General features: G+C 39.0%; 1 protein-coding gene across 4 annotated transcripts; it reads right to left on the bottom strand.

Annotated features, from left to right (window-relative positions):
• Positions 1-468: 468 nt before the first annotated feature.
• mbd3b (methyl-CpG binding domain protein 3b) lies at positions 469-25,735 on the bottom strand. Of its 4 annotated transcripts, none has more exons than XM_062038716.1 (7): positions 25,636-25,667; positions 21,862-21,930; positions 21,346-21,505; positions 13,720-13,857; positions 9,471-9,561; positions 9,194-9,371; positions 469-1,346 (listed from the first exon to the last, which is right to left on the bottom strand). In XM_062038716.1, exons 1-7 carry the CDS (start codon positions 25,647-25,649, stop codon positions 1,196-1,198), a joined length of 801 nt encoding a protein of 266 aa, XP_061894700.1. In that variant the 5' UTR covers positions 25,650-25,667; the 3' UTR covers positions 469-1,195. The 4 variants fall into 4 exon arrangements, with proteins under 4 accessions (XP_061894700.1, XP_061894702.1, XP_061894701.1 ...); XM_062038718.1 differs by lacking the exon at positions 25,636-25,667 and adding an exon at positions 22,111-22,512 and having other exon boundaries at positions 21,862-21,951; XM_062038717.1 differs by lacking the exon at positions 21,862-21,930 and having other exon boundaries at positions 25,636-25,735.
• Between the last annotated feature and the right edge of the window lie 129 nt (positions 25,736-25,864).

Raw genomic sequence — 25,864 nt, forward strand, 5'->3', positions numbered from 1 at the left:
ACGAAAAAAGGCAACATGGTATAGGAAAAAATAATTTAAAAAACAATCACATTTGATAAAGCCACACAATGCAATGTTCTGAATCGTGTTTGAGCAAACAAATATTTAGACATTAAAAAAACAAGTCTTACCTTGGTGTATAACTGTAGTGTTGCCATCTTAACTACTTTAAGGCGTAAGAGACGTACAAAACATATTAAGAGTAAAAACACCCACACTAAAAGCAGAGATCCTCCACTATTCAGGAAAACGTCCCCAGTGGTTGGGTGTGCACTTTGTCCACAGTTAACACACTTTAAAGACAGCTGTCAGGTTAACTGTTAATCTGCATAGGTTGAATGATACGTCATCATCTAGCAAGTGGCAAATCTCAGCAGGGACTTTCAGTATGAATATGTACTGCATGTATCAAAAATAATACACATTTAATTGTAATAATTTATATAAAAATACAAAAAAACAGCTGTGTATTTCATAGCATAGTGACTTTTATTAATTACTACAATGCAATTCCTCTCAGCAATAATCCTGTTGATATTGAATTGACAATTTCAGCATGAAACATTATTTACCGTTAAACATTGACACAACTGGGATTTTTTTTATTTTTTAAAAACACTATCCCATCTATTAGTGATGAGAATTTATAAAAGAAAGTAATGACTGATTTGCTTTGACACCAGTCTGTAGTGACTATGGATAAAAAATTTAAAAAAAAGTGAAAACAGGATTGCGTTGCTTGGCAGAAGCGACAATAACACTGATGAGCGTACGATAAGTTTAAGTTAAAATGTTCGCAGCGGACATAAAGTGAATCGTACAAATAAAATTCAAGATGGCAGCAAAACAGTCATGTCCAATCTGCCTTAGAATGAGTAAGCACCCCAAAAATGTCACTGACATGTTTGATTCACATGATTGTCCACCCCAAAAAATCTATTAAAATTTTATGTAAAAATATTCATCTTATCCAACACAGAATATGACACATTTATTCCAGGATAACACAAACGTCCTGTTAGGGGCAATTTTTTAAATGTTCTCCACCTCGTTTTGAGTCTTTTGGTCATCATGGTTGTGATTGGGCAGAGATCAAGGTCAAAAAGGGGTCATGAAATGTCAGCATGAGTGCGTATGAAAAATAAGTAAAAGAAAGAAAACATTTTCAGAATACAGCAGAAGGACATCCGTGTCGCTACGCGCTTTCCATGTCTTCGCTGCCATTGCCGTCATCCTTGACGCCTTCGCCCTCGCTAGCCGCCGCCTCTTCCACGTGGGCCAACATGTCAGCCATGAGTGCCTCTTCCAGGCGCTTCCTCACGCTGTACACCAGCTCTTCCTGTTTCCTGTTCCCAAATACAACAGCAGCCATCACTGAATGCAGCATCGGTCAAGTTATCCATTTTTTTACTTTTTCCAAAACAAACTTAACCACAGTGTAACCATTATAAATTTACTAGTTGCTAAGGTCATTTTGCTCTTTAGAATATTTGTTGAACTTTGTTCCCTAAAGCAATATGGTAAAAATATATCACAATTTTTTTTCATAACAGTCGATATACCAAAGACTAAAAAATGGGACCCATTGCCTCCCTGCTTGGCACTCACTCAACATCAAGGGTTGGAATTGGGGATTAAATCACCAAATGATTCCCGAGCGCGGCCACCGCTGCTGCTCACTGCTCCCCTCACCTCCCAGGGGGTGAACAAAAGATGGGTGAAATGCAGAAGCCAAATTTCCAGTGTGTGTGTGTGACGATCGTTGGGACTTTAACTTTATATCGCTATGTATAACAATATAAATGAAATCATTATTTTTGTCACGTTTAAATCTTGAATGGCTAATTTGAAGACATCAGGTTATTTTTGATTGAAAGATGTATTTTTTGTCAGTGGTTGGACATGACAGATATACTGAAGAACATGATACAACAGTTTCAGATAACAGGCTCCATGTACAGTATCTAAATGTATAAAATTTAGACACTGCCAATAATAATATTTTACAAATTTCACTTTGTCAACATATGTTATTATTATTGAAGCTATTGTTATAGTGTTAGTTACAGGCACAAAGGTAGAAAACTGGCATGTCAACCATGGCTGCCTGGTAAGTTCCATTTCCTTATATAGACTTAGACTTCCTTTTTTTATTTAATTTTTTTTATTGTCATTCAAATTTGAACTTTACAGTACAGATAAGAACGGAATTGTGTTGCATTAGCTCATGGTAGTGCAGGATAAAAAATCAATAAGGTGCAGATATAAATATACTTATGAAGGTTTCATTTTGTCCAGCAGCAAACGTGCATGCGTTGCCTTGACACAAACATTCTCCTCTCCATGTAAGTGTGCTCTGACTTTAAATTTAATGTACACATTATTGTTTTTGGAACATATCACTATACACAGATATATGTTGGGCAAAACACATCCAGAAGTGATGTCATTTCTCCATAGATTGTGGAATACAACCCCTAGCAAAAATGATGGAATCACTTGACTTGGAGGATGTTCATTCATTTGTTTAATTTTGTAGAAAAAAGCCGGTAACAGACATTGCACACAACTACAGTCATTTTAAATGGCAACTTTCTGGATTTAATAAACACAAAAATAAATCAGGAAAATAAATTCTGGTATTCAGTTTCATTTTTAGATGAAGCCAAGTGAAAAAAATATATGGAATCACTCAATTCTGAGAAAACGTTTATGAAATCATGAAAAACCAATAAAAATTCCAAACACTACTAGTACTTTGTTGCAATACCTTTGGCTTTTATAACAACTTGACGTCTCTGAGGCATGGACTTAACTAAACAGTCTCTTCATTAGTCTTGTTCCAACTTTCTCTGATTGCTGTGGTCAGATCAGCTTTGCAGGTTGGAGTCTTGTCATGGATCATTTTCTTCAATTTCCACCAAAGTTTTTCAATTGGAATGAGATCAGGACTATTTGCAGGCCATGACACTGACCTTATGTATCTTTCTTCAAGGAAACTTTTTACAGTTTTTGCTCTGTTGCAACAGCTTGCAACAGAGCAAAAACTGTAAAAAGTTGTTGATAAATGATATTATCCCCAAACATCCTTTCGATTAATGGAATAAGAAGTGTCCAAAATGTTAATGTAAATTTGTGCATTTATTGACGATGTAATGACAGCCAGTGGCATTTACCTGACATGCAACCCAATAGTGGTTAGAGTGTCCGCCCTGAGATCGGTAGGTTGTGAGTTCAAATCCCAGCCGAGTCATACCAAAGACTATAAAAATGGGACCCATTACCTCCCTGCTTGGCACTCAGCATCAAGGGTTGGAATTGGGGGTTAAATCACCAAAAATGATTCCCGGGCGCGGCGCCGCTGCTGCCCACTGCTCCCCAAGGGGATGGGTCAAATGCAGAGGACAAATTTCACCACACCTAGTGTGTGTGTGACAATCATTGGTACTTTAATTAATCTTAATATCAATGGCTGTTAAAATGTGCATGTTTTCTACAGGCAGTCATCTTCATAAATCTCATTGGAACGACACAAAACAACATTTTCGGCATCATCACCTTTCCCAATGCGGAGTCGCGATTCATCACTGAATGACTTTCATCAAGTCATACATACTTTAGTGCACCATTGCTTTTCCTTAGCCCATTGGAACCTTGTGTTTTCTGTTTAGCTGATAATTACAGCCAAACAGCTTTTGTTTAGCTTTTCTGTATTTAAATCCCATTTCCTTCAGGCAATTTCTTTGTTTTGTCACAAATAGTGAGTCTGGTTTCATCCCATCTGTTCATTTAATTTGCTGTGCATTTTATGCTTCCAAGACCTATTGCTTTAAAGGCCTACTGAAACCCACTACTACCGACCACGCAGTCTGATAGTTTATATATCAATGATGAAATCTTAACATTATAACACATGCCAATACGGCCGGGTTAACTTATAAAGTGACATTTTAAATTTGCCGCTAAACTTCCGGTTCGAAACACCTCTGAGGATGACGTATGCGTGTGACGTAGCCCGGCGAACACGGGTATGCCTTCCACATTGAAGCCAATACGAAAAAGCTCTGTTTTCATTTCATAATTCCACAGTATTCTGGACATCTGTGTTCGTGAATCTGTTTCAATCATGTTCATTGCATTATGAAGAAGGAAGCTGAGCAAGCAAAGAAGAAAGTTGTCGGTGCGAAATGGACGTATTTTTCGAACGTAGTCAGCCACAACAGTACACAGCCGGCGCTTCTTTGTTTACATTCCCGAAAGATGCAGTCAAGATGGAAGAACTCGGATAACAGAGACTCTAACCAGGAGGACATTTGACTTGGATACACAGACGCCTGTAGAGAACTGGGACAACACAGACTCTTACCAGGATTACTTTGATTTGGATGACAAAGACGCAGACGTGCTACTGTGAGTATGCAGCTTTGGCTTTTTTTTGCGTATGTACGTAACTTTTTTAAAATATATAAGCTTTATGAACCTTGGGTTAGGTGAACGGTCTTTTGGGCTGAGTGATTGTGTGTGTTGATCATGTGTTTGAATTGTATTGGCGTGTTCTATGGAGCTAGGAGCTAGCAGAGGAGCTAGCATAACACGTACCGTACCTACGTGCGCGTCACGTACGTAACTTTTTAAAAATATATAAGCTTTATGAACCTTGGGTTAGGTGAACGGTCTTTTGGGCTGAGTGATTGTGTGTGTTGATCAGGTGTTTGAATTGTATTGGCGTGTTCTATGGAGCTAGGAGCTAGCAGAGGAGCTAGGAGCTAGCATAACAAACACGCAGGTGTTATTATGCAGGATTAATTTGTGGCATATTAAATATAAGCCTGGTTGTGTTGTGGCTAATAGAGTATATATATGTCTTGTGTTTATTTACTGTTGTAGTCATTCCCAGCTGAATATCAGGTACCGTGAGTATGCAGCCTTGGCTGCTAAACATTCGATAACTTGACCGTATGTGCGCGTCACGTACGTAACTTTTTAAAAATATATAAGCTTTATGAACCTTGGGTTAGGTAAACGGTCTTTTGGGCTGAGTGATTGTGTGTGTTGATCAGGTGTTTGAATTGTATTGGCGTGTTCTATGGAGCTAGGAGCTAGCAGAGGAGCTAGGAGCTAGCATAACAAACACGCAGGTGTTTTTATGCAGGATTAATTTGTGGCATATTAAATATAAGCCTGGTTGTGTTGTGGCTAATAGAGTATATATATGTCTTGTGTTTATTTACTGTTGTAGTCATTCCCAGCTGAATATCAGGTCACCCCCGGCTCTCACAGCATCTTCCCTATCTGAATAGCTTCAACTCCCCACTAGTCCTTCACTTGCACTTTACTCATCCACAAATCTTTCATCCTTGCTCAAATTAATGGGGAAATTGTCGCTTTCTCGGTCCGAATCTCTCTCACTTCATGCGGCCATCATTGTAAACAATAGGGAACTTTGCGTATATGTTCAACTGACTACGTCACGCTACTTCCGGTAGGTGCAAGCCTTTTTTTTATCAGATACCAAAAGTTGCAATCTTTATCGTCGTTGTTCTATACTAAATCCTTTCAGCAAAAATATGGCAATATCGCGAAATGATCAAGTATGACACATAGAATAGATCTGCTATCCCCGTTTAAATAAAAAAAAATTCATTTCAGTTGGCCTTTAAGCTTTCAGTCTTGACACTTTGGTGTTTCCCCAGTATGCTTGCCTTTTACAACCTTCTCATGTTGTTTGTACTTGGTCTAGATTTTAGACACAGCCGACTGAACAATCAACATCTTTTGCAACATTGCGTGATGATTGAACTTCTTGAAGAAGTTTGATAGTCCTGTACTTTTTTTCAATTTAAATATCTCGAGTTGGAGCCATGATTCATGTTAATCCACCTGGTGCAACAGCTCTTCAAGGTGTGAACACTCATTTTTAACTGCAGACTAACATTTAATCTGATGCGGGCGTTTGCTTTGGAAATCCAAATTTACATGGTGATTCCATTTTTTTTTACTCAGAATTGAGTGATCCCATAATTTTTTCACTTTGCTTGATTTAAAAATGAAACTTAAGCAACGTTTACAGTGAAAGGTCCGTGTACCTTCCGTTCATTCTATTTCCAATTCTGAAACGCAAATCAAAAAATTAAATTAGGGCCGTTTTTTCGATTTTTATTATACATGGCAGATTTTAAAACAAACAAAAAGGGGTGGATTTTCATTAAAATATTGTCATACATTTGGATTTTGTGCTGTTTTTCCTTTTATGGATTTTTATTTTTCCAGATAAACACAAAAATCGAAAAAAATGTCATCCAAAATGCAAAAATGCGTGGTTATCTGTGTGATGACAAATTGAACCGGAAGCAGTATTTTAGCTTTTCCTTTGCGTTTAGCTTGTTTTTAGCATAACGCTAACATCTTTGTTCCGCAGGAGTCCTATTGTTGTTTAAAAAAAAGTGTTATTAAATAGTTGTCCAACTTTTGTTTCAGAAATTAAAATAGAAAAAATGGCCCAAAATTATTTTTTTGATTTGCATTAAACAATAGGAAAAAGAATGAACGGAAGGTACACGGACCGTGCAAGGTATGTCAGTGTTTGGTTTGGTATTTCAATTTTCTTTTCATGAAGGGATATTGAAAAACAAAAAACGACTGGTTTATTTGAATTTCGTTTTAAAATACAAAAAAAGAACATTTAAAAACAAAGCATTTTCCTTTTTAAAACAAAAAAAGGAAGATCTCCAGTAAACAAGAACAGAAAAACAGACCAAAACGGTCATCAAAAAATATTATACAGGTCACTCTATTCCACAAATCGGAATAGAGTGTCCACAAGGTCTTACTGACTACCACAATTTATATTTATGATTTGTTTTAGTGTTTCTATAAGCCAGACAATTGCCTTTTGAAATTAGTATAGTTTTGTTTCATGGCAGTTATCAGTTTTTGCTCTACAAAATTAAACAAATTAATCAACATCCTCCAAGTCTGGTGATTCCATCATTTTTGCTAGAGGTTGTACTGTATATAGCATAATGGAGAGGAAACAGGAAAGTGTTTGTAGACTGATTCTGTCAATGAGTAGTGTTTTGTAGCTATTGCTGTAATGATCAAGCCTTGTGTAGTACAGGGCTTTAAAACAGGTTTTTTTTTACCTCGGGACCCAACTTTTCCACTACAGAGAGACCCGGGGCCCACTCAAATATTACCAGTAATCTTAATCTTAATGTGTTAATCACAAAGATGATTATCTATTTAACACATACAATTTAGGCTTAGGTCTGGCTGACTACAAAAATAAGTACTAACTAAATATACTGCATAAGAAGGGACTCAAATAACTGACAAAATCACATGTACATACAATTATGTTGTACTAAAATGAATAAGATAAATTAATAATGAATATGATTCTTAAATCAGCTGTCAAAATTTAAGTCCAAATAAAATACAGCTCCATCACTTTAGTCATATTTGGCACTTGGGAAACTACCCTGATTTTGGCTACATACTACTTCTGTTTGTTTGATATTGTCATTAGTGCCACAAGTGGTGGAAAAGTGTATTACAACTAAGTACCGCTGAGGGCCATACGGACCACATCTGAGAAACAGTTTTTGGAGGCCCTCTATGGGGCACTCGCAGCCCATTTTTAAGAAATACTGGTGTACTATAACACGTATATACTGTATATGTTAATATTTGCTTGGTAAACTATATTTGTACATGCAATTAATACCTTTCCTCATATTGTACTGAGCAGCCAGACTATGTCAGGTGGTAATCACTCTTTTTCTCTTTGCTACCACTAGTACTAGTCCAGTGTTTCCCACACATTCATTTATTTGTGGCGGCCCACCACGAAAGTATTACGTCCGCCACAAATACATTTTTTTATTATTATTTTTCTTTCTTTTTTCTTTTTTTGTCCTGTCCAGCTTCTCAGGCAAATCATATAGTTGATGTTGATGCCCATATAGGCTGTTCAGATTTACTTTACAAAAGAGAAGTGTGGGATACTTCTCTTGTTGCCTTATTTGTATTTGACCACTACTGTTTTCTGTTTATTTGTTACTGAATGTGGCAGGACACCTCTGCCTCTGTTTCACTTTATGTTGCTGGTAAATAATATGGTTGTAGTAGTAGGCTAAAGTTAAATTATTTAGTATGCACTAATTAAAGGGGCAGAGCTTTAAGAGACATTTTAGCTTTTATAAGATATATTTTTTGTAAGAACCACAATTAGTAAATATATTTCAGTGAATAACTTATTGTTCAAATCTGTATATAAATATGTACATAAAGTGTTGTAATTATATTGTAAAATGGATGGATGGACGTTTAAAACAAAACTGTTAGTGCGTCTGCCTCACAATACGAAGGTCCTGAGTAGTCGTGAGTTCAATCCAGGCCTCTGGATCTTTCTGTGTGCAGTTTGCATGTCCTCACCGTGACTGCGTGGGTTCCCTCCGGGTACTCCGGCTTCCTCCCACCTCCAAAAACATGCACCTGGGGATAGGTTGATTGGCAACACTAAATTGGTCCTAGTGTGTGAATGTGAGTGTGAATGTTGTCTGTCTATCTGTGTTGGCCCTGCGATGAGATGGCGACTTGTCCAGGGTGTACCCTGCCTTCCGCCCGATTGTAGCTGAGATAGGCTCCAGCACCCCCCGCGACCCCGAAGGGAATAAGCGGTAGAAAATGGATGGATGGATGGCTGTTTTTATTAATTAGTAAGTATACATTTGTTTAGCCTTTTTAGAGAAAATCATATCATTGTAGTAAATTATGCAAATTACTTGATGATGTCATGGTGACCACACCAATAGCCACGCCCCCACCGCCACAGGTATCTTGGCAGTTTATGGGAAACACTGTACTCCCACATTTTTGTTTGTGTTTGGAGGCATATTATACCAGGAAAATTCTGTCTGAACTCATGCTTCGGAGGTCATGTAATTATTGTTCTCTGCAGAAAACATTCTCATCTCAGTGAATTCATTCTGCATGTTTTGCTTTTTCTTTAAACGATGAAGTAAGCCAACTCACATTCCAAGCTGTAAGCCTCTGGGTGCCACTTATTAAAGTACAGTGAAACGTTTATGTCTTGTCATTAACGGTGGTTTACTTCTTTTCACACTTGTGTGAAAATAAAGTGTAGTACACGGCGTGGTACAGTAAGTATGCAAGTATGATGAAAGCCCACCTGATGTCCTCGTCTGTAACGATAAATGCCTTGCAGAGCGGCTGCGTGGTGTTGAGCCACACGCCCGGGTTTTTCTCCACGGCAGCGGACAGCTGGCCAGTGATGGGGGCGGCGCTGGTGTGGAGGGCGCTGGCGATGGCTGACAGTAGTGTTTTGTCCGTGCAGCCCGGACCCACGCCTGACGGGAGGAAGTAGCATATATCAGCTGTGCTCACGCTTCACACTTATTTTTTAGTCTATATTTAAAGGTGAATGTGAAAAATATGAGAGAAGTTACCTTGGAGGCCTTTAGGCAGCTCCATTGTCTTTACCAGCTCTTCTGCAATGTCGTATGCATTCAGACCACTAAGTTTTTTCTCCCAGAACAGCTGGAGACAAAAAAAATCATGAATGAAATGAACAGGCAAAAAAAAGCAGAGAGCAAACATGATCGTTTGATGTTTGTCAGGTTTTAACTTGTATTTGCTACTTAGTTTGCTTTGGCATTCAAGATTTGTCCAATTTATCATCACTGTTATCAGTGATCCCAACGAGGTAAAAACAAAATGGGAGGAATTTAAAATTATCAGCTGGGAGTCAAGGGGGCCTTTTTGGGGTTTCAGGGAGCATCGCCTCCTGTAGTTAAAGATATTTTACAATTTTTAAGATGCTTTGGAAGGCATTTCCTACATATAAATTCTGTAAAAATGCAAGAAAACTTGGTTTCTATCTATTAGATGCTATAGCCCCATGGCCAACCCAATCACTGGTAAAGACGTGCCATCACTGCTCTAAATATCTTATATGAAGCTGACAGAGTCAGCCCCATGTAATTTTGTGGAGATGAGTTCGCCAACAGTCTAATGCAAGTCGAGAAGGGCTGTTTCAGTCATGTGTTTATGACCAGGCAAGCGGCGAAATCACATTCTTCACCACTGAGTGTGGCTGTCATCCAATACTATGAATTCAATTACCGTAAATTCCGGTCTATAAACAGTTACTTTTTTCCTACGCTTCGCATCCTGCGGTTTATAAAACGGTGGAGCTAATTTATGGATTTTTCTTTGCTGATGGCCATAATGCAAATAGTGTTTTTAAAAACCCAAGCAAATACACTGAAAAGGTGTGTTATTGTTTGTGCTATGACGCCATCTTTTGGACGAGTTCACTCACTGCAGGTGTTTCAGTGCCCTTCTGTTTAGACTGGCTTTCAACCAGAAGTAGAAATGTCATTCCTTCTTCTCGCCGTCCATAGAGTTTCTAGCCGTATGGATTCTTCATTCACCACGCAAAGCAACGTTTGTAAGTTTTACAATATAGCTAAAACTTGATATACTTACTAAACCGTCCCATGTGTGATGTCTGTAGGAGTGTTTAATGCATATTTCTACATGTTATTGTAATGTAATCAAGCGAGCGTCATTAGCATTAGCTAACACCATAAGGAATGTCTGTGTTAGTATTAACGTCTGTTAGTATTATTATTTTACACTAGCTATGTGCACATGGACATACTTATTTAAATTAAAAGCCTAACCGGAATATAAAATGCTGCATGTAAACACGACATTCGGAATATCCTGACCTGATCACAAACGTTCTGATCTAAATTTCATTCCGATGAAGACTGGTGGTTTATGCTGATAGTCATTCAGATTGGAGCACATGAAAACACTTCCGAAATTTGGGTTGAAATTATGCTTACTGAGCATGTCTTTGACGCTCGTTATACATTGGTGGTGGAAGGGGGACTAAATTAAATAGTCTCAGAATGAAGCGATTGTCTTGTTGCTGTCTCCCTCCATTCAACATGTACATAAATAGTGTGATATACTGTTGAGTTTGTTGCTCTAAAAACAAGACAAGCAAAAACAAAGTAACTAAGTAATGAACAGAAGGAAACATTTATTTAAAAAAACACCATGACAGCAGAAATGCACAAAGCCAAGTTTGTTTACAACAAGTCACTGCTTTTTCAGTACCTGCAGTGAGCAATCTCGTCCAAAAGATGGCGCCAAAGCACAAGCAATAACACATCTTTCCGTTTATGGCAGACCTGGGCATTCTGCGGCCTACGGGCCGCATCCGGCCCTTTGTGCGTCCCTGTCCGGCCGGCGTGAGGCCAATTATAAATTACAAAATACATTTAAAATAGTATCAATGTCGAGTGTGCAATACAACGGTGCTGCTTTTGTTTTGAAAATCGTTATTTGTATTACTTCCGTGTGGTATGCGTGTGCGTGATTGTGAGTGAATGTGAACAGCTGCAATCACAAAATAAAGTTGAAAAAACATCTATGTCGTGCGCGCAATACAACTGTGCTGCTTTTATTTTGAAAAGTATTATTTATGGGCGTGTGTCGTGTGTAACCTGCGAGTGAAGGTGCACATGCAGCGACAAGTGATGCACGGTTTACACCCGAGACGCTAAAAAGAGAAAAGTTGATGACGAATGGCGTGTTTCCAACAAGACATGGACTGCAAAGCAACGTTCCCTCTAAGGTGCGTGCCTGCGCAATTGCGCACTGCTCAAACGTCCGCTGCGCGCAGCAAATATATGCCGCGCACCAAATCAAATCCCATCTGAATTCTAAACAAAATAAACATTTATTCTATGTAATTTTGCAATGCAACTCTGAGTGACAGTGACAACAAGCAGCCCTAACGGTGTTCGTCAACACCGTTCAATTGAACACCGTTCAATTATTGTAACGTCTATCGAGATGCTTCGAGGCCAGGAATTATATTGATCACTTTATTGAGCAAAACTGTTTATATTCGGACATAACCACACCAAAAACATGAGTAAAACAATTCTATCTCGAAAAACTAGTCATTTTCTGCCGTACAAACCAGGCCAAGACCAACTTGTCATCTGTCACCAACACGCATAGCACTAAACCACTGGTGCGTTTATGGCCACACAAAAAGTCGGACAACTCAAACATCATACAAAGTTACACTATGGCTCCTCAGTCATACGTGTGCTTATTTTACTGTCATTTATTATTAATGTTAATTTATTTATATTAGTCATGGAATGCTGTTACACACACTATTTTGAAGTATTACTATTATTATTAATTATTATTATTATTATTATTTATCTTACGGTATATATAAAAAATAATGTTGAGCAAAATTTAATTGAAATATTGTCGATGTGGCCCTCCAGCAGTGCTCGGGTTGCTCATGCGGCCCCCGGTAAAAATTAATTGCCCACCCCTGGTTTATGGTATGGTGCTGCGCATGTCAAAGTAAAGTATTCCGATTTAAGGTGTGATGCATGAAAACGCACACCATAATCAGATAATTTATTTCAGGGTCCATGTACACAGGAACATTCTAATCCGAATTATGATCAGATCAAATACATTTTGCCCATGTACACGTGGCTAATGGCATTCTTTTTGTATTGTTTCAGTTTCACAAATTCCTCAGTAAATTCACCAAAAAGTCACGTGAAGTTATTGAGTACGTTTAGCTGATTGAAGAGTTAGCTTTCGCAGTTAGTGGGTGCATGACGACGACTTCTGTTTTGTTGGATCATACGTTTTGCTGCCGTGTTACAGGCAACGTTTGGAAACAATTAAAAGGTATGTAAATAACCATTTACAAAACCTATTTGTGTAAATAACTTATTTTGCAACGTATACATCTGCGGCTTATAGTAAGGTGCGGCTAATATATGGGGAAAAATGTTCCTAAAATGTATGGCTTGTATACTGATGCGATCTATAGTCTGGAAAATACGGTACTTTATGGCAAATGCCGACTTCACGTTTGGATTCTCTTTTCTTTTCTTTCCGCTGAAGTTAATCTGTCAGGGTTTGTTGTTCCGCCTTGTTAGCTGTAACCGTGGTAACTTAATTGTGTGCCTCTGCATGGGAGGCTTTCAAGTGCTTCATTAAGTTGCTTGTATGTAAACGTCCTACCCCTTGAAACAGACTTATTGCAAAGTTTGCATGTTGCTGTGCGAGTTTTTTGCTGCTTGGGTGAGTTAGTAATACTGCCACACCGCCAACATAATGTTTGCTTTGATAGCACAGTCTTCCATTGGTGCAATGGCCTTCCATTTCCGAGGAAAAAGAGGCGAAGAAGTCATTTGCGTGTAGCAAGAAGAAGTAATTTCCGTGTAGCAACATTAACATGCTAGCGGACTTATTAGCTTGAGCGCCCTCCATTTAGTTTGTAGATCCGAGGTTTCTTACAAAATACGTATTAGTATGGTAGATTTAGTTACAAGTACTATCTGATACCAATACCTCCAAAAAGCGCCGTATCAGCATCAGAACATTCCTATATATAATTAAGAGATTCTTTGGCGTACCACTACAGTTTGAGAAACACTGAGCTAGAAGAATGGCGGAATTCAGCTAAATAGCGGATGTCGGCGATCCCTGTATTATACATTGTGTACGTATTAATAAATGGTGGGAGGAGCTATGGTGGGCGAGCCCAGGCCGTATGGGTCACACAGTTCAAAGCAGGACTTGAGGTGCAAAGTGTGCAAGTATGAAACAAATCCCCTTGTGTGAGGAACTAACCTGTCGGGGTTGATCCACAGCTTTCTGGGGATCTGCCTTCACTTTGTTGCTGGGATGGTTGGTTACCTTGGTAACGGGTTGCTTAAAGATGGACGCTGTCTGTCTGACTGGAAGCGACGTGTTTAAGTCTGGTTTTCCCTTTGACAAAAACAGGACAAAACAGTTTTAAAACGGTGATTCAAATTCTTACAGTTGTCACAACTTTTGCTATTTGAAGTAACATTTTAGCAAAGTTTATGGCCATGTAAGAAGTAGTAGTTATGTCCGACTTTAAAAAAAAGAGAATCCTGGATTAGTGTGTCAGTGCACGCACAAAATACACAAACAAAAAAACCACACTAAATCCACTGATTCCAGTCTGCTTCATCTCATACCCTTTCTGTCATCTTGTCAACATACAATATCTCCCAAGAGGGATTATACCCCTTACATTTTAGCTACCATTTTATTACAGTATATCTTCTCAAGGGAGAGTTCTATAGAGAGTGAACTTGGATATTCTTTAGAGTAATCCATGTACAGCTTGTAAGGGTTTACTGAGTCAGCACTGAATAGGTCTACGCTGGCAACACAAGAGTGCACAATGGGACCATTCTCTCCTCACCGCTTAAGTGTTTTGTTTTACGTACTTCCAAGTTATGCACATTTGTTTTATTTGTATTTCAGCCTGCGGACACGGCCACCCCGCGTAAATTAGGCAATAGTGCTTAAGTCTGAAATGAAGGCAGGCTTTTTTATCAAATTTCAAACACACCTTTGTTTGTGCTGTTTGAAAATGATAGATCATGGAGTTTCACTAACACTTGTGAATGTCATTAAAATCCATGAAAATGATAACACTTAATTTGAAAAGGCGGCATCAATCCAGGAAGTTCTGTCACAGCTGCTTGGCATCGGTTTGTGTGCCTGCGTGGGGGAGCTTGGATGTTTGATATTAACTGTCAAAAAAAAATCTACCTAATCAACCGATACACTACATTATGTATTTTTCTATGAAATAGTCACATAGTTAATTAATGATTAGGGTCCGAATGATTAGGGTCTGAATTGTATGAACGTCCATTCGTCACAGCAGCATGTCCAAAAACAGAACGGTCCCCTTCCGTTGTGGTCCCGCTAACGAGACAACCTACTCAGTGGCCTAGTGGTTAGAGTGTCCGCCCTGAGATCGGGAGGTCGTGAGTTCAAACCCTGGCCGAGTCATACCAAAGACTATAAAAATGGGACCCATTACCTCCCTGCTTGGCACGCAGCATCAAGGGTTGGAATTGGGGGTTAAATCGCCAAAAATGATTCCCGGGCACGGCCACCGCTGCTGCCCACTGCTCCCCTCACCTCCCAGGGGGTGAACAAGGGGATGGGTCAAATGCAGAGGACAAATTTTACCACACCTTAGTGTGTGTGTGACAATCTTTGGTACTTTAACTTAACAACGATGTACATTCTGATTTTTGATAGTTAATACAGCGTGGCATTACGGTCCTTTTAGACTTAGACATTCTTTTTATTGTCATTCAAATTTGAACTTTACAGTACAGATAAGAATGACATTTCGTTGCATTAGCTCATGGTAGTGCAGGATGTCCTCATATCAATGGATGTTTCCAGACGTCTCAATTGAAGTGATCAGAATATATTTGATAATTTTCTGGAAATTTATTTTATACTGAATTCAGAATTCAAGAGCAATAATAATGTGTCACCTATTTGGGGCGCTGGACTTATTCCAGCCTCAGAGGCACGTAAATGGGAGAACACATGGAAGGCCAGATTTGACAGGGAACACCCACATTTAAGAGTTGCTATACTCAAAAGAAGAAGGCGGGCAAGGACAGCGTTGTTCTAGGGCTGCATGAATGCTGCCCGGCTGGGGAGCTCATTCTGTACTTTGACATGTTGACAGAATTATCTGTTGAAATTTACAAAATACTAGCAGTGTGTTGAGAAATATTCAGTGCATAGTAAATCAAGAGAACTAAACAAATTGTACAACAGACTACTGCAAAAGTAGTGATACTTGTTGGTGGGTCGCGGCTCTTTGACCGGGAAAAAAATAAAAAATAATCATACGCATGATTGCGCCTCACATTCTTGTCTGTCCAATTCACTTGCTACACCACCATGAGGTGCGTGCCATGTTTTCGGACGATTTTGTCAACCTTAAGCGGAAGGGGAAGAACAGAGTGGACATTATTACTATGTCTATTACCATAGTTGGTATTTTGTTTATTACCATTGTTGGTATATTCATTATTCCTACATTGTTGATACAAATTATTGTTACAGTGTAATAATTATTGTTACCTGTGGTAATGCCACTATGATACAACATCTGTATTATAATCCTTGAACAAAGTAACAGTGAAACTCATGTGAATAATCACTGAATGGAGAACTGGGGGTGGGATTAAATACACTTTCTTCCCACTCCCTTTCAAGCAAAACTGGACAATCATGCATCACATACTATATATTACCTTTTGCACTATATTAATTTATATCATTATCAACTTTGTACTTTTTTATGTCATTGCCTGAAATAACTAAATAAATGAAAATGGGGGGGGGGGAAAAAAGAGTGCGCCATAAAGAGACACAGAAAGAGAGAAACAGCATCTCACAACTTACATTGCGTTACTTGGGGGCCATTCCAAATATGACTGAAAAGCAAACTAGGAGGGCCCTTCTTTTATTCTTAAACTTGCCTACTATGATAAAGGAAAAGTTACAATTGTATTTCTAAATCTTTTTGAATGTACTTTTTGTTTATCTGAGCAACTGAACTTGTTTTTTTTTGTTTTGTTTTTTTAAATGGTAATTGTAAATGGGTTATACATGTATAGCGTTTTCCTACCTTCAAGGTACTCAAAGCGCTTTGACACTATTTCAACATTCACACATTCACAAACTGATGACGGGAGCTGCCATGCAAGGTCCTAATCACGACACATCAGGAGCAAGGGTGAAGTGTCTTGGTCAAGGACACAACGGACGTGACTAGGAAGGCAGAAGCTGTGGATCGAACCAGGAACCCTCAGGTTGCTGGCACGGCCGCTCTACCAACCGAGCAATGCCGTCCCGTTTTTGAAGAGGTTTCACCTCTCATCCAGGTCTAAGTTTAGTTGCTTTGACAACACCTCAAATACTGCATACCATGTCTTGTAAATCCTAACAGTCTCTTTTTGTTAAATACATTTTTGAGTTTGTGTGAAAAAAAACCTTATTAAATGTACATCAAGTTGATTGGTGCTGGCACAACCTCAAAATCAAACTGCACTCTTTTTATGAAAAATAAGATAGATTTGAGTTGGAAAATTTGGGGTCACCCATTGACATTAAGGGGTGCCCGCAAAATAAAATTGAGAATCACTGCACCAAAGTATATTCAGGTTTACTTTCAAATACACCCAGTGGTGGTCAACAGATAGCAGCAGATAGGAGCTTTTTGCCCGGGTAAGGTTGCATTTCATGATTTAACTTCACGTCTACTAGCATGTTTGTTGCTGTTGCATGCGGCATTTTACAAGTAGGGTGGTTTTCCCCATCTTTATCAAAATATAACTATAGATGTCAACATTGTGTATGTGCTGAAAGCTTTATTTATGATTGCTGCCTTTGGTATATGCACTCTTTTCCTCTCATCCTCCAGTGATAATGGTACGTGGAAGAAACTGTTTATTTTCTGTCATGGTGGTGACGATTTCTACACCATACCAACTTTATTTACACCTTGGAAGCGGCTCTTATGATCGGAATATCTCTCACTTCAAAGGTTATGTCCCTTAAGATATACTGTAAGTCAGGGGTGGGCAAACTACGGCCTGCAGACCACATCCGGCCCGTTGGTCCCTTTAATGCCCGCCAAATATTAAAACAGAATTGAGCAAACATCTGTTTTGAGAATTGCCACAACAAAATACTACTAGACTTTGAGGCACTGGCAAAAATGGGTGATCAACAACACTGCTGCCCCTAAAAGAGAATGTAAGCGTTAACCCTTTAATACCATTTGTATGTTTCTTTGATGATCTGATACATTGTTGAAAAATAGATGCATTATGATTCAAATAGCCCCTGTTTGAGAAGCCTACTCTTAGTTCCAACAGATATGATATATGCTTTGAAATGCATCAAGTGCTCGCCGGCCCCTCTGTCAAATTTCGAAAGCAAATGCGGCCCCTCAGCCAAAAACTTTGCCCACCCCTGCTGTAATTAACGGTAGCTGAAATGTCACTCGTCTCTACCCTATTTTCTGTGACATTTTAGGACAGATCTGAAGTATTCACCCTCCATGAGCCAACTGTAGTCTTTTTGAAGAGTCTGCATTTGTATTGCAGTGCTTGAAGGCACGACGAGGAATGACGTCACTTTATTTATTAAGTCTCAGGCCGCCGACTATGACCACCTACGACAGGGGTGTCAAGCGTACGGCCCGCCAACAGGTTTTATCCAGCCCGCGTGATGAGTTTGCCAAGTATTAAAATAAGCTGCTTTTTTTTTTTTTTACGAAAGAAACTCCTGTTCTAAATGTGTCCACTGGATGTCACAATAGCAATTATGTTAGGCAAGCAAACGATTTATACCGGGGCCAACCAAGCAAGAGTTACACTGTAAAGGGTGAATGTGGCTCCTCCTCCTCGACCCACATGAAACTTAAACCCTGCCGTTTTACGTCTTCTGCTTCGAACACATGGTCATTTGGCACCCTCGTTGCCCCCAAAATGTCTCTGTCAAACACGAGAAAAGTGAACTTAACCCTTTTGAATAGTTTTTTACCTCTGTTTCTTACGATTTTTTGAGTTAGCACTGGATTAATACGTGACATGACTAAGGAGGTATTTGATACCTAGAAGACTTTACATGTTGTGTTTATTGTCCAATCCCAGAAATATTGTGACTTAAAGTTTAATCTTGGCTTTGTAGATACACTGAGACCAAGTCTGAGCCCATTGTGTTTTTGAAGCTTCACCAATTTCCTCCGAATTTTTAACAAACTTGAAGTGTTTCGTTCTAAGGATTATTTGTGATTTGTACATTTTCAGAGTGTCCATCCATCCATCCATTTTTCTACCGCTTGTCCCTTTCGGGTTCGCGGAGAGTGCTGGAGCCTATCTCAGCTGCCTTTGGGTGGAAGGCGGGGTACACCCTGGACAAGTCGCCACCTCATCACAGGGCCAACACAGATAGACAGACAACATTCACACTCACATTCACACACTAAGGCCAATTTAGTGTTGCCAATCAACCTATTCAGAGTGTGCTTGTTCTATTTTTGGCCAAAGTAAAACAAAGAAAACAACCTTTTTTTTCCCCTCCGATTGTCACACACACTAGGTGTGGTGAGATTACCCTCTGCATTTGACCGATCACCCTCACCCCCTTGGAGGTGAGGGGAGCAGTGAGCAGCAGCGGTGGCCGCGCCCGGGAATCATTTTTGGTGATTTAACCCCCAATTCCAACCCTTGATGCTGAGTGCCAAGCAGGGGGGTAATGGCTCCCATTTTTATAGTCTTTGGTATGACTCGGTCGGGGTTTGAACTTTTTGATTGATTGATTGATTGAGACTTGTATTAGTAGATTGCACAGTACAGTACATATTCCGTACAATTGACCACTAAATGGTAACACCCGAATAAGTTTTTCAACTTGTTTAAGTCGGGGTCCACGTTTATCAATTCATGGTAAACTCTCAACCTCCCGATCTCAGGGCGGACACTCTAGACTTAGACTTCCTTTTTGTCGTCATTCAAATTTGAACTTTACAGTACAGATAAGAACGAAATTTTGTTGCACTAGCTCATGGTAGTGCAGGATAAAAGAGCAATAAGGTGCAGATATAAATAAATAGATTACTGTACAGATAAATATATTGCACTTTTGCATATGCATCCACGTTTATGGATGCATGTTATATTGTCTTTATATTCCAGCGAGTTAATCCATTTTGGGGGGGAATTGAGGGGATTATTATGATGCGTTCAAGAGTCTTACGGCCTGAGGGAAGAAGCTGTTACAGAACCTGGAGGTTCTGCTTCGGAGGCTGCGAAACCTCTAACTCAGTGGTTCTCAACCTTGTTGGAGGTACCGAACCCCACCAGTTTCATATGCGCATTCACCGAACCCTTCTTTAGTGAAAAATAAAATGTTGTTTTTTTCAAATTTAAGACAAAGTTATATGTTTTTGGTAACACTTTAGTATGGGGAACATATTCTAAGTAACAAAGACTTAATTTAGAGTTTTTTGGACACTAGGGGAACATATTCTAAGTAACAAAGACTTAATTTAGAGTTATTTGGGTAAGGTTAGGGGGTTAGGGCCAGTGTTAGAGGGTTAGGGTTATAATAAGGCCATGCCGAATAAGGCATTAATAAGCACTTAATAATGACTAATTAAGAGCCAATATGTTACTAATTTGCATGTTAATAAGCAACTAATTAATGGTGAATATGTTCCCCATACTAAAGTGTTACCATGTTTTTTTACTGGTGCACAAAATGAACCGTGCATGAACATCACCTTGTTCAAAGAACAAAACCAACAGTGCATAAACTCACAACAAATTACACACCTGCAAATCAGTGTGACTTCTGCTGTTGCCGTATCCGTAATACGCCGATGGGGAGTTTTTATTTACACGATGAGTCAGGTGTGTCTTGACCACCGCCGAACCCCCGAGCCTGACTCACCGAACCCCTAGAGTTCGATCGAACCCAGGTTAAGAACCACTGCTCTAGACTTAGACGTCCTTTTTATTGTCAATCAAATTTGAACTTTACAGTACAGATAAGAACGGAATTTTGTTGCATTAGCTCATGGTAGTGCAGGATAGAAGAGCAATAAGGTGCAGATATAAATAAATAAATAGATTACTGTACAGATAAATATATTGCACTTTTGCATATGCATCCACGTTTATGGATGTATGTTATATTGTCTTTATATTCCAGTGAGTTAATCCATTTTTGGGGGGAATCGAGGGAATTATTATGATGCAGTCTTACGGCCTGAGGGAAGAAGCTGTTACAGAACCTGGAGGTTCTGCTTCGGAGGCTGCGGAACCTCTAACCCAGTGGTTCTTAACCTGGGTTCGATCAAACCCTAGGGGTTCGGTGAGTCGGGCTCCGGGGTTCGGCGGAGGTCAAGACACACCCGACTCATCGTGTAAATACAAACTTCTCCCTATCGGCGTATTACGGATACAGCAACAGCAGAAGTCACACTGATTTGCAAGTGTGTAATTTGTTGTGAGTTTATGCACTGTGTTGGTTTTGTTCTTTGAACAAGGTGATGTTCATGCACGGTTCATTTTGTGCACCAGTAATAAAACATGGTAACACTTTAGTATGGGGAACATATTCACCATTAATTAGTTGCTTATTAACATGCAAATTAGTAACATATTGGCTCTCAACTAGTCATTATTAAGTACTTATTAATGCCTTAAACGGCATGGCCTTGTTATAACCCTAACCCTCTAAGAACCACTGCTCTAACCACTAGGCCTGGAGTTGTCTTTATTTTTAAGTTATCATGCCATGATTTGACCATTCCGGCCCACTTGGGACTCGCAGATATAAGTACCATGCGGCCCCTGAGCTAAAATGACTTTACCACACCCCTCTCACCTTGTTCTGGTTGTTGTTGTCGTAGCGCATCCTCTGCCGGTTCTTGTTCAACTTGCTCATCAGCATTTTCCCCGTGCGGAAGTCGAAGGAGCTGAGGTCCATCTGGTTGCCGAGGTAACGGGCCAGCTGAGGCTTGCTCCGAAACTTCTTCCCAGACGGACTGGACGACAGACAGTGGCGAAAAAGACAAGAGACACATTGAGAATCCTTTAAAAGGCGACGTGTCAGCACACTGAAACACAAAAAAAGCGGCGGACGGGACAAAGAACATGCGACACAGCAGGCAAGTGGAAATGGATGGTCCACCTAGTACCCACGATGATGACATAGCACATATATCACCTGCACATCATGTATGTAACATTTTCGGCAAATGTTCCGGAGAATGGAGCTGGTTGTGACTCCACGTGTGGGAGCGACAACTGCATGTATGTACTGTATGTCCACTCATGCACATGATGCATCCATCATCACACAGCACAGGACACATAGATTGTTAGAGTTGGGGGGGCCTACCACAAACTATACAACCGACCCGCCTCCCCCCTCTCTTGCCTCTGTTCCTCATCTGGCTCTTCTCCTCTGCTAAAGGAGAAGACAATTCTGCTGTTGTTCAGTCACTTCAGTGTAGGGCCTCTTGACACAAACTTTGAGGAGACCAACCCCCCCCCCCCCCTCCATTTAAAAAAAAAAATAGTCCTGTGTGTATCCATCCGCGAACAAGCCGCCTCACAAGTCAAGTGAAAACAACGCGCTGTTAAGTACCTAAAATAATAGACATCGCTTTTCCCGGCGGACAAACCCGACTTTCTGGTCACTTCTTCCATTTTCCAGCCCTTCGGGAGAGCAGTGCAGTCCCACTTTTTCTTCTCCATTTTAGTGGGGTCGAAAATCCACTCACTCACTACAAGTTAACGTGACACCTTTAAGCAGAAAGTCGTTTTTTTTTGTTGTTGTTGTTGTTGTTGTTGTTGTAACCTATCTTATTTGGCTCTTATAGTGTCGACCATAGCTAACTCGTAAGCTAGCTAACGTCTGCTAGCCTGCCTGCTCTCTTTGGCTCTTTGTTAACGCACGGATCCCTCCGCCGCCACTGTCCTTCGGGGCCACATCACTACCCTCGCCACCACGGAGGCCTCCTTAAATACATCCGCGAGGAAAACAAGAGAAGGAAGTGCGCGCAGGCTGCCGAGAGGAGGAAGAAGATCACGGCAGGAAGTTAAAAAAAACATCCTGACGTTAAAATAAAAGCATGTCGTCTTTGCCTCAAACCAAGTCAAAAAGTAGACCACATGTGTAATTAAAAACAGTATAACAGTGGACTGCTATCTTTATCATCACAATATAAAGTTGTTAAATGTATTAGTATTAACTCATGCGAATTGTTTAGTTCATTTTGGACGTGCTAACAACATTTGGCATTAGCATGACATATAATTAGATCATTTCCGGTGTAACATACCATTTTTAACGGGGAAATAAAACAATAAAGAATGTGTAACAACATAATTAATCGACAATTTCAGTAATGAAATCATTAAAGTACAAAATAAAAAATGGCATGAATACAGACCATTTTGTAAAAAATAATAATTAATAGTACATATTCGGCTAATGGTTTAGTTAATTTTGAACGTGCTTAGACAAGGTTAAACAACATTTGGCATTAGCATGCCATACAAGGAGATAATTTCCGGTGTAACATTACATTTTTAACGGGGAAATAAAAGCATAAAGAATGTGTAACAACAGAATTAACCGACAGTTTCAGTAATGAAACGATTAAAGGACAAAATCAAAATTGCATGAATACAGACCATTTTGTAAAAAAATAAATATTAATAGTGCATATTCGGTCATGCTAATGGTTTAGTTCATTTTGAACATGCTTAGACAAGGTTAAACAACATTTGGCATTAGCATGCCATATAAGGAGATAATTTCCGGTGTAACATTAGATTTTTACCGGGGAAATAAAAGCATAAAGAATGTGTAACAACAGAATTAATCGACAGTTTCAGTAATGAAATGATTAAAGGACAAAATAAAAATTGCATAAATACAGACCCTTCTGTAAAAAAATTAAATATTAATAGTACATATTCGGTCATGCTAATGGTTTAGTTCATTTTGAACGTGCTTAGACAAGGTTAAACAACATTTGGCATTAGCATGCCGTATAAGGAGATAATTTCCGGTGTAACATTACATTTTTAACTGGGAAATAAAAGCATAAAGAATGTGTAACAACAGAATTAATCGACAGTTTCAGTAATGAAATGATTAAAGGACAAAATAAAAATTGCATGAATACAGACCATTTTGTACAAAAAAATAATTAATGGTACATATTCGGTAATGCTAATAGTTTAGTTCATTTTGAACGTGCTTAGACAAGGTTAAACAACATTTGGCATTAGCATGCCATATAAGGATATAATTTCCGGTGTAACATTACATTTTTAACTGGGAAATAAAAACATAAAGAATGTGTAACAACAGAATTAATTGACAGTTTCAGTAATGAAATGATTAAAGGACAAAATAAAAATTGCATGAATACAGACCATTTTGTAAAAAAAAATATATACGTATATTAACAGTACATATTCGGTCATGCTAATAGTTTAGTTCATTGTGAACGTGCTTACACAAGGTTAAACAACATTTGGCATTAGCATGCCATATGAGGAGATCATTTCCGGTGTAACATTACATTTTTAACTGGGAAATAAAAGCATAAAGAATGTGTAACAACATAATTAACCGACAGTTTCAGTAATTAAATGATTAAAGGACAAAATAAAAATTGCATGAATACAGACCATTTTATTAAAAAAAATTAAAAAAAATTAATAGTACATATTCAGTCATGCTAATGGTTTAGTTAATTTTGAACGTGCTTAGACAAGGTTAAACAACATTTGGCATTAGCATTACATATAGTCAGATCATTTCCGGTGTAACATTACATTTTTAATGGGGAAATAAAAGCATAAAGAATGTGTAACAACAGAATTAACCGACCGTTTCAGTAATGAAATGATTAAAAGACAAAATAAAAAATGCATGAATACAGACCATTTTGTAAAAAAAATAACATTAATAGTACATATTCGGTCATGCTAACTGTTTAGTTCATTTTGAACGTGCTCAGACAAGGTTAAACACCATTTCGCATTAGCATGACATATAGTTAGATCATTTCCGGTGTAACATTACATTTTTAACGGGGAAATAAAAGCATGAATAATGTGTAACAACAGAATTAACCGACCGTTTCAGTAATGAAATGATTAAAGGACAAAATACAAATTGCACAATTGATAAATTAATACCGACCATGTTGTAAAAATATATATATATTTGAATAAATGTTGGCTTAATGTTCTCCATGTTTTTTGATCCATCCATCTATTTTTTTTACCGCTTGTCCCTCTCGTATGCTAAATATTTCAAATACTATGATATTTTTTGCAATGTACGAAACTGGAGCAAAGAGCTCTTCTCTATATCTGTTCACGAAATAGTTTGCTGAGGACTGCATTTCATATTTGGAACACGATCTTATCAGTGGCATTGTGAAAGCGACCGGAAGTGCTACTGTCTACGCTGTTTCTCTTGACGCTGGTGTCAGGTAACAGCGATGTTAACATTAATGATGTCTACAACCGCTACTCGGAATCGACCTAAACCGCCAGAGCCGATGTGGAACGACAACAATCCCATCATGTTTTTTTTGGTAACATAAATGTAACAAACGACTTGTCGTCGTCCGGCGTGCAGAAAGTTTGGCGAAATCGGGAGAGCCATTTCCCCACCACAATGCCGACCGTTGTCACTCGGCTTCTTCTTCTTTCTTTTTTATGAATGAACAAAGTAGAGCTCCCCTACCGAACACCATTATACTGTCAAATCAAAGAAAACTGGAAAAAACATACCGTGCATGGATCGGATGGGGTTGTTTGTGCAGAAAATGAGACATTGGTCTGCAGCGAGGGGGTCTACGGATCTGTCAAAATGGCACATTGTCGACGCACCGCTGCGACAACATACTTAATGCAACACAACAAACATCAACATTTGGGAACATCGATCGACATCGCTAAGATGCTTAAAAAACGCACGTCGCCGCATCGTTACGTGGGCACTATAGTCACCCGATCGCTGCTACACATTCATATTTACTAAGACGTATATTTATTAAAGACACGTTAAGGGTATTAAACGACAGAGGCAATTGCAAACACTTTGTAAATGCTTTAATGGCCTTTTATGTCATGTACTTACTCGTTTTTATCCATCTTGATGGGGGTTTTGTTCCTCTCGCTGTATTAAATCCCTTCTCCTCTCTCTCTCTGTCCCCTCCCCCTTCCACTGAAGAAATTATCCACGCAAATGTCTCCGTCTGCATGATAACGCGACTATTGTGTCCTAGTCACAGCTGGAAAACACGCTGCTTTGACTGGACTATTACTGTATGTGTGGGAAACAACATTTTAATGAGTGGACAAACAAG

This window comes from Entelurus aequoreus, linkage group LG27 (genome assembly GCF_033978785.1).
Source record: "Entelurus aequoreus isolate RoL-2023_Sb linkage group LG27, RoL_Eaeq_v1.1, whole genome shotgun sequence".
NCBI lineage: Eukaryota > Metazoa > Chordata > Actinopteri > Syngnathiformes > Syngnathidae > Entelurus > Entelurus aequoreus.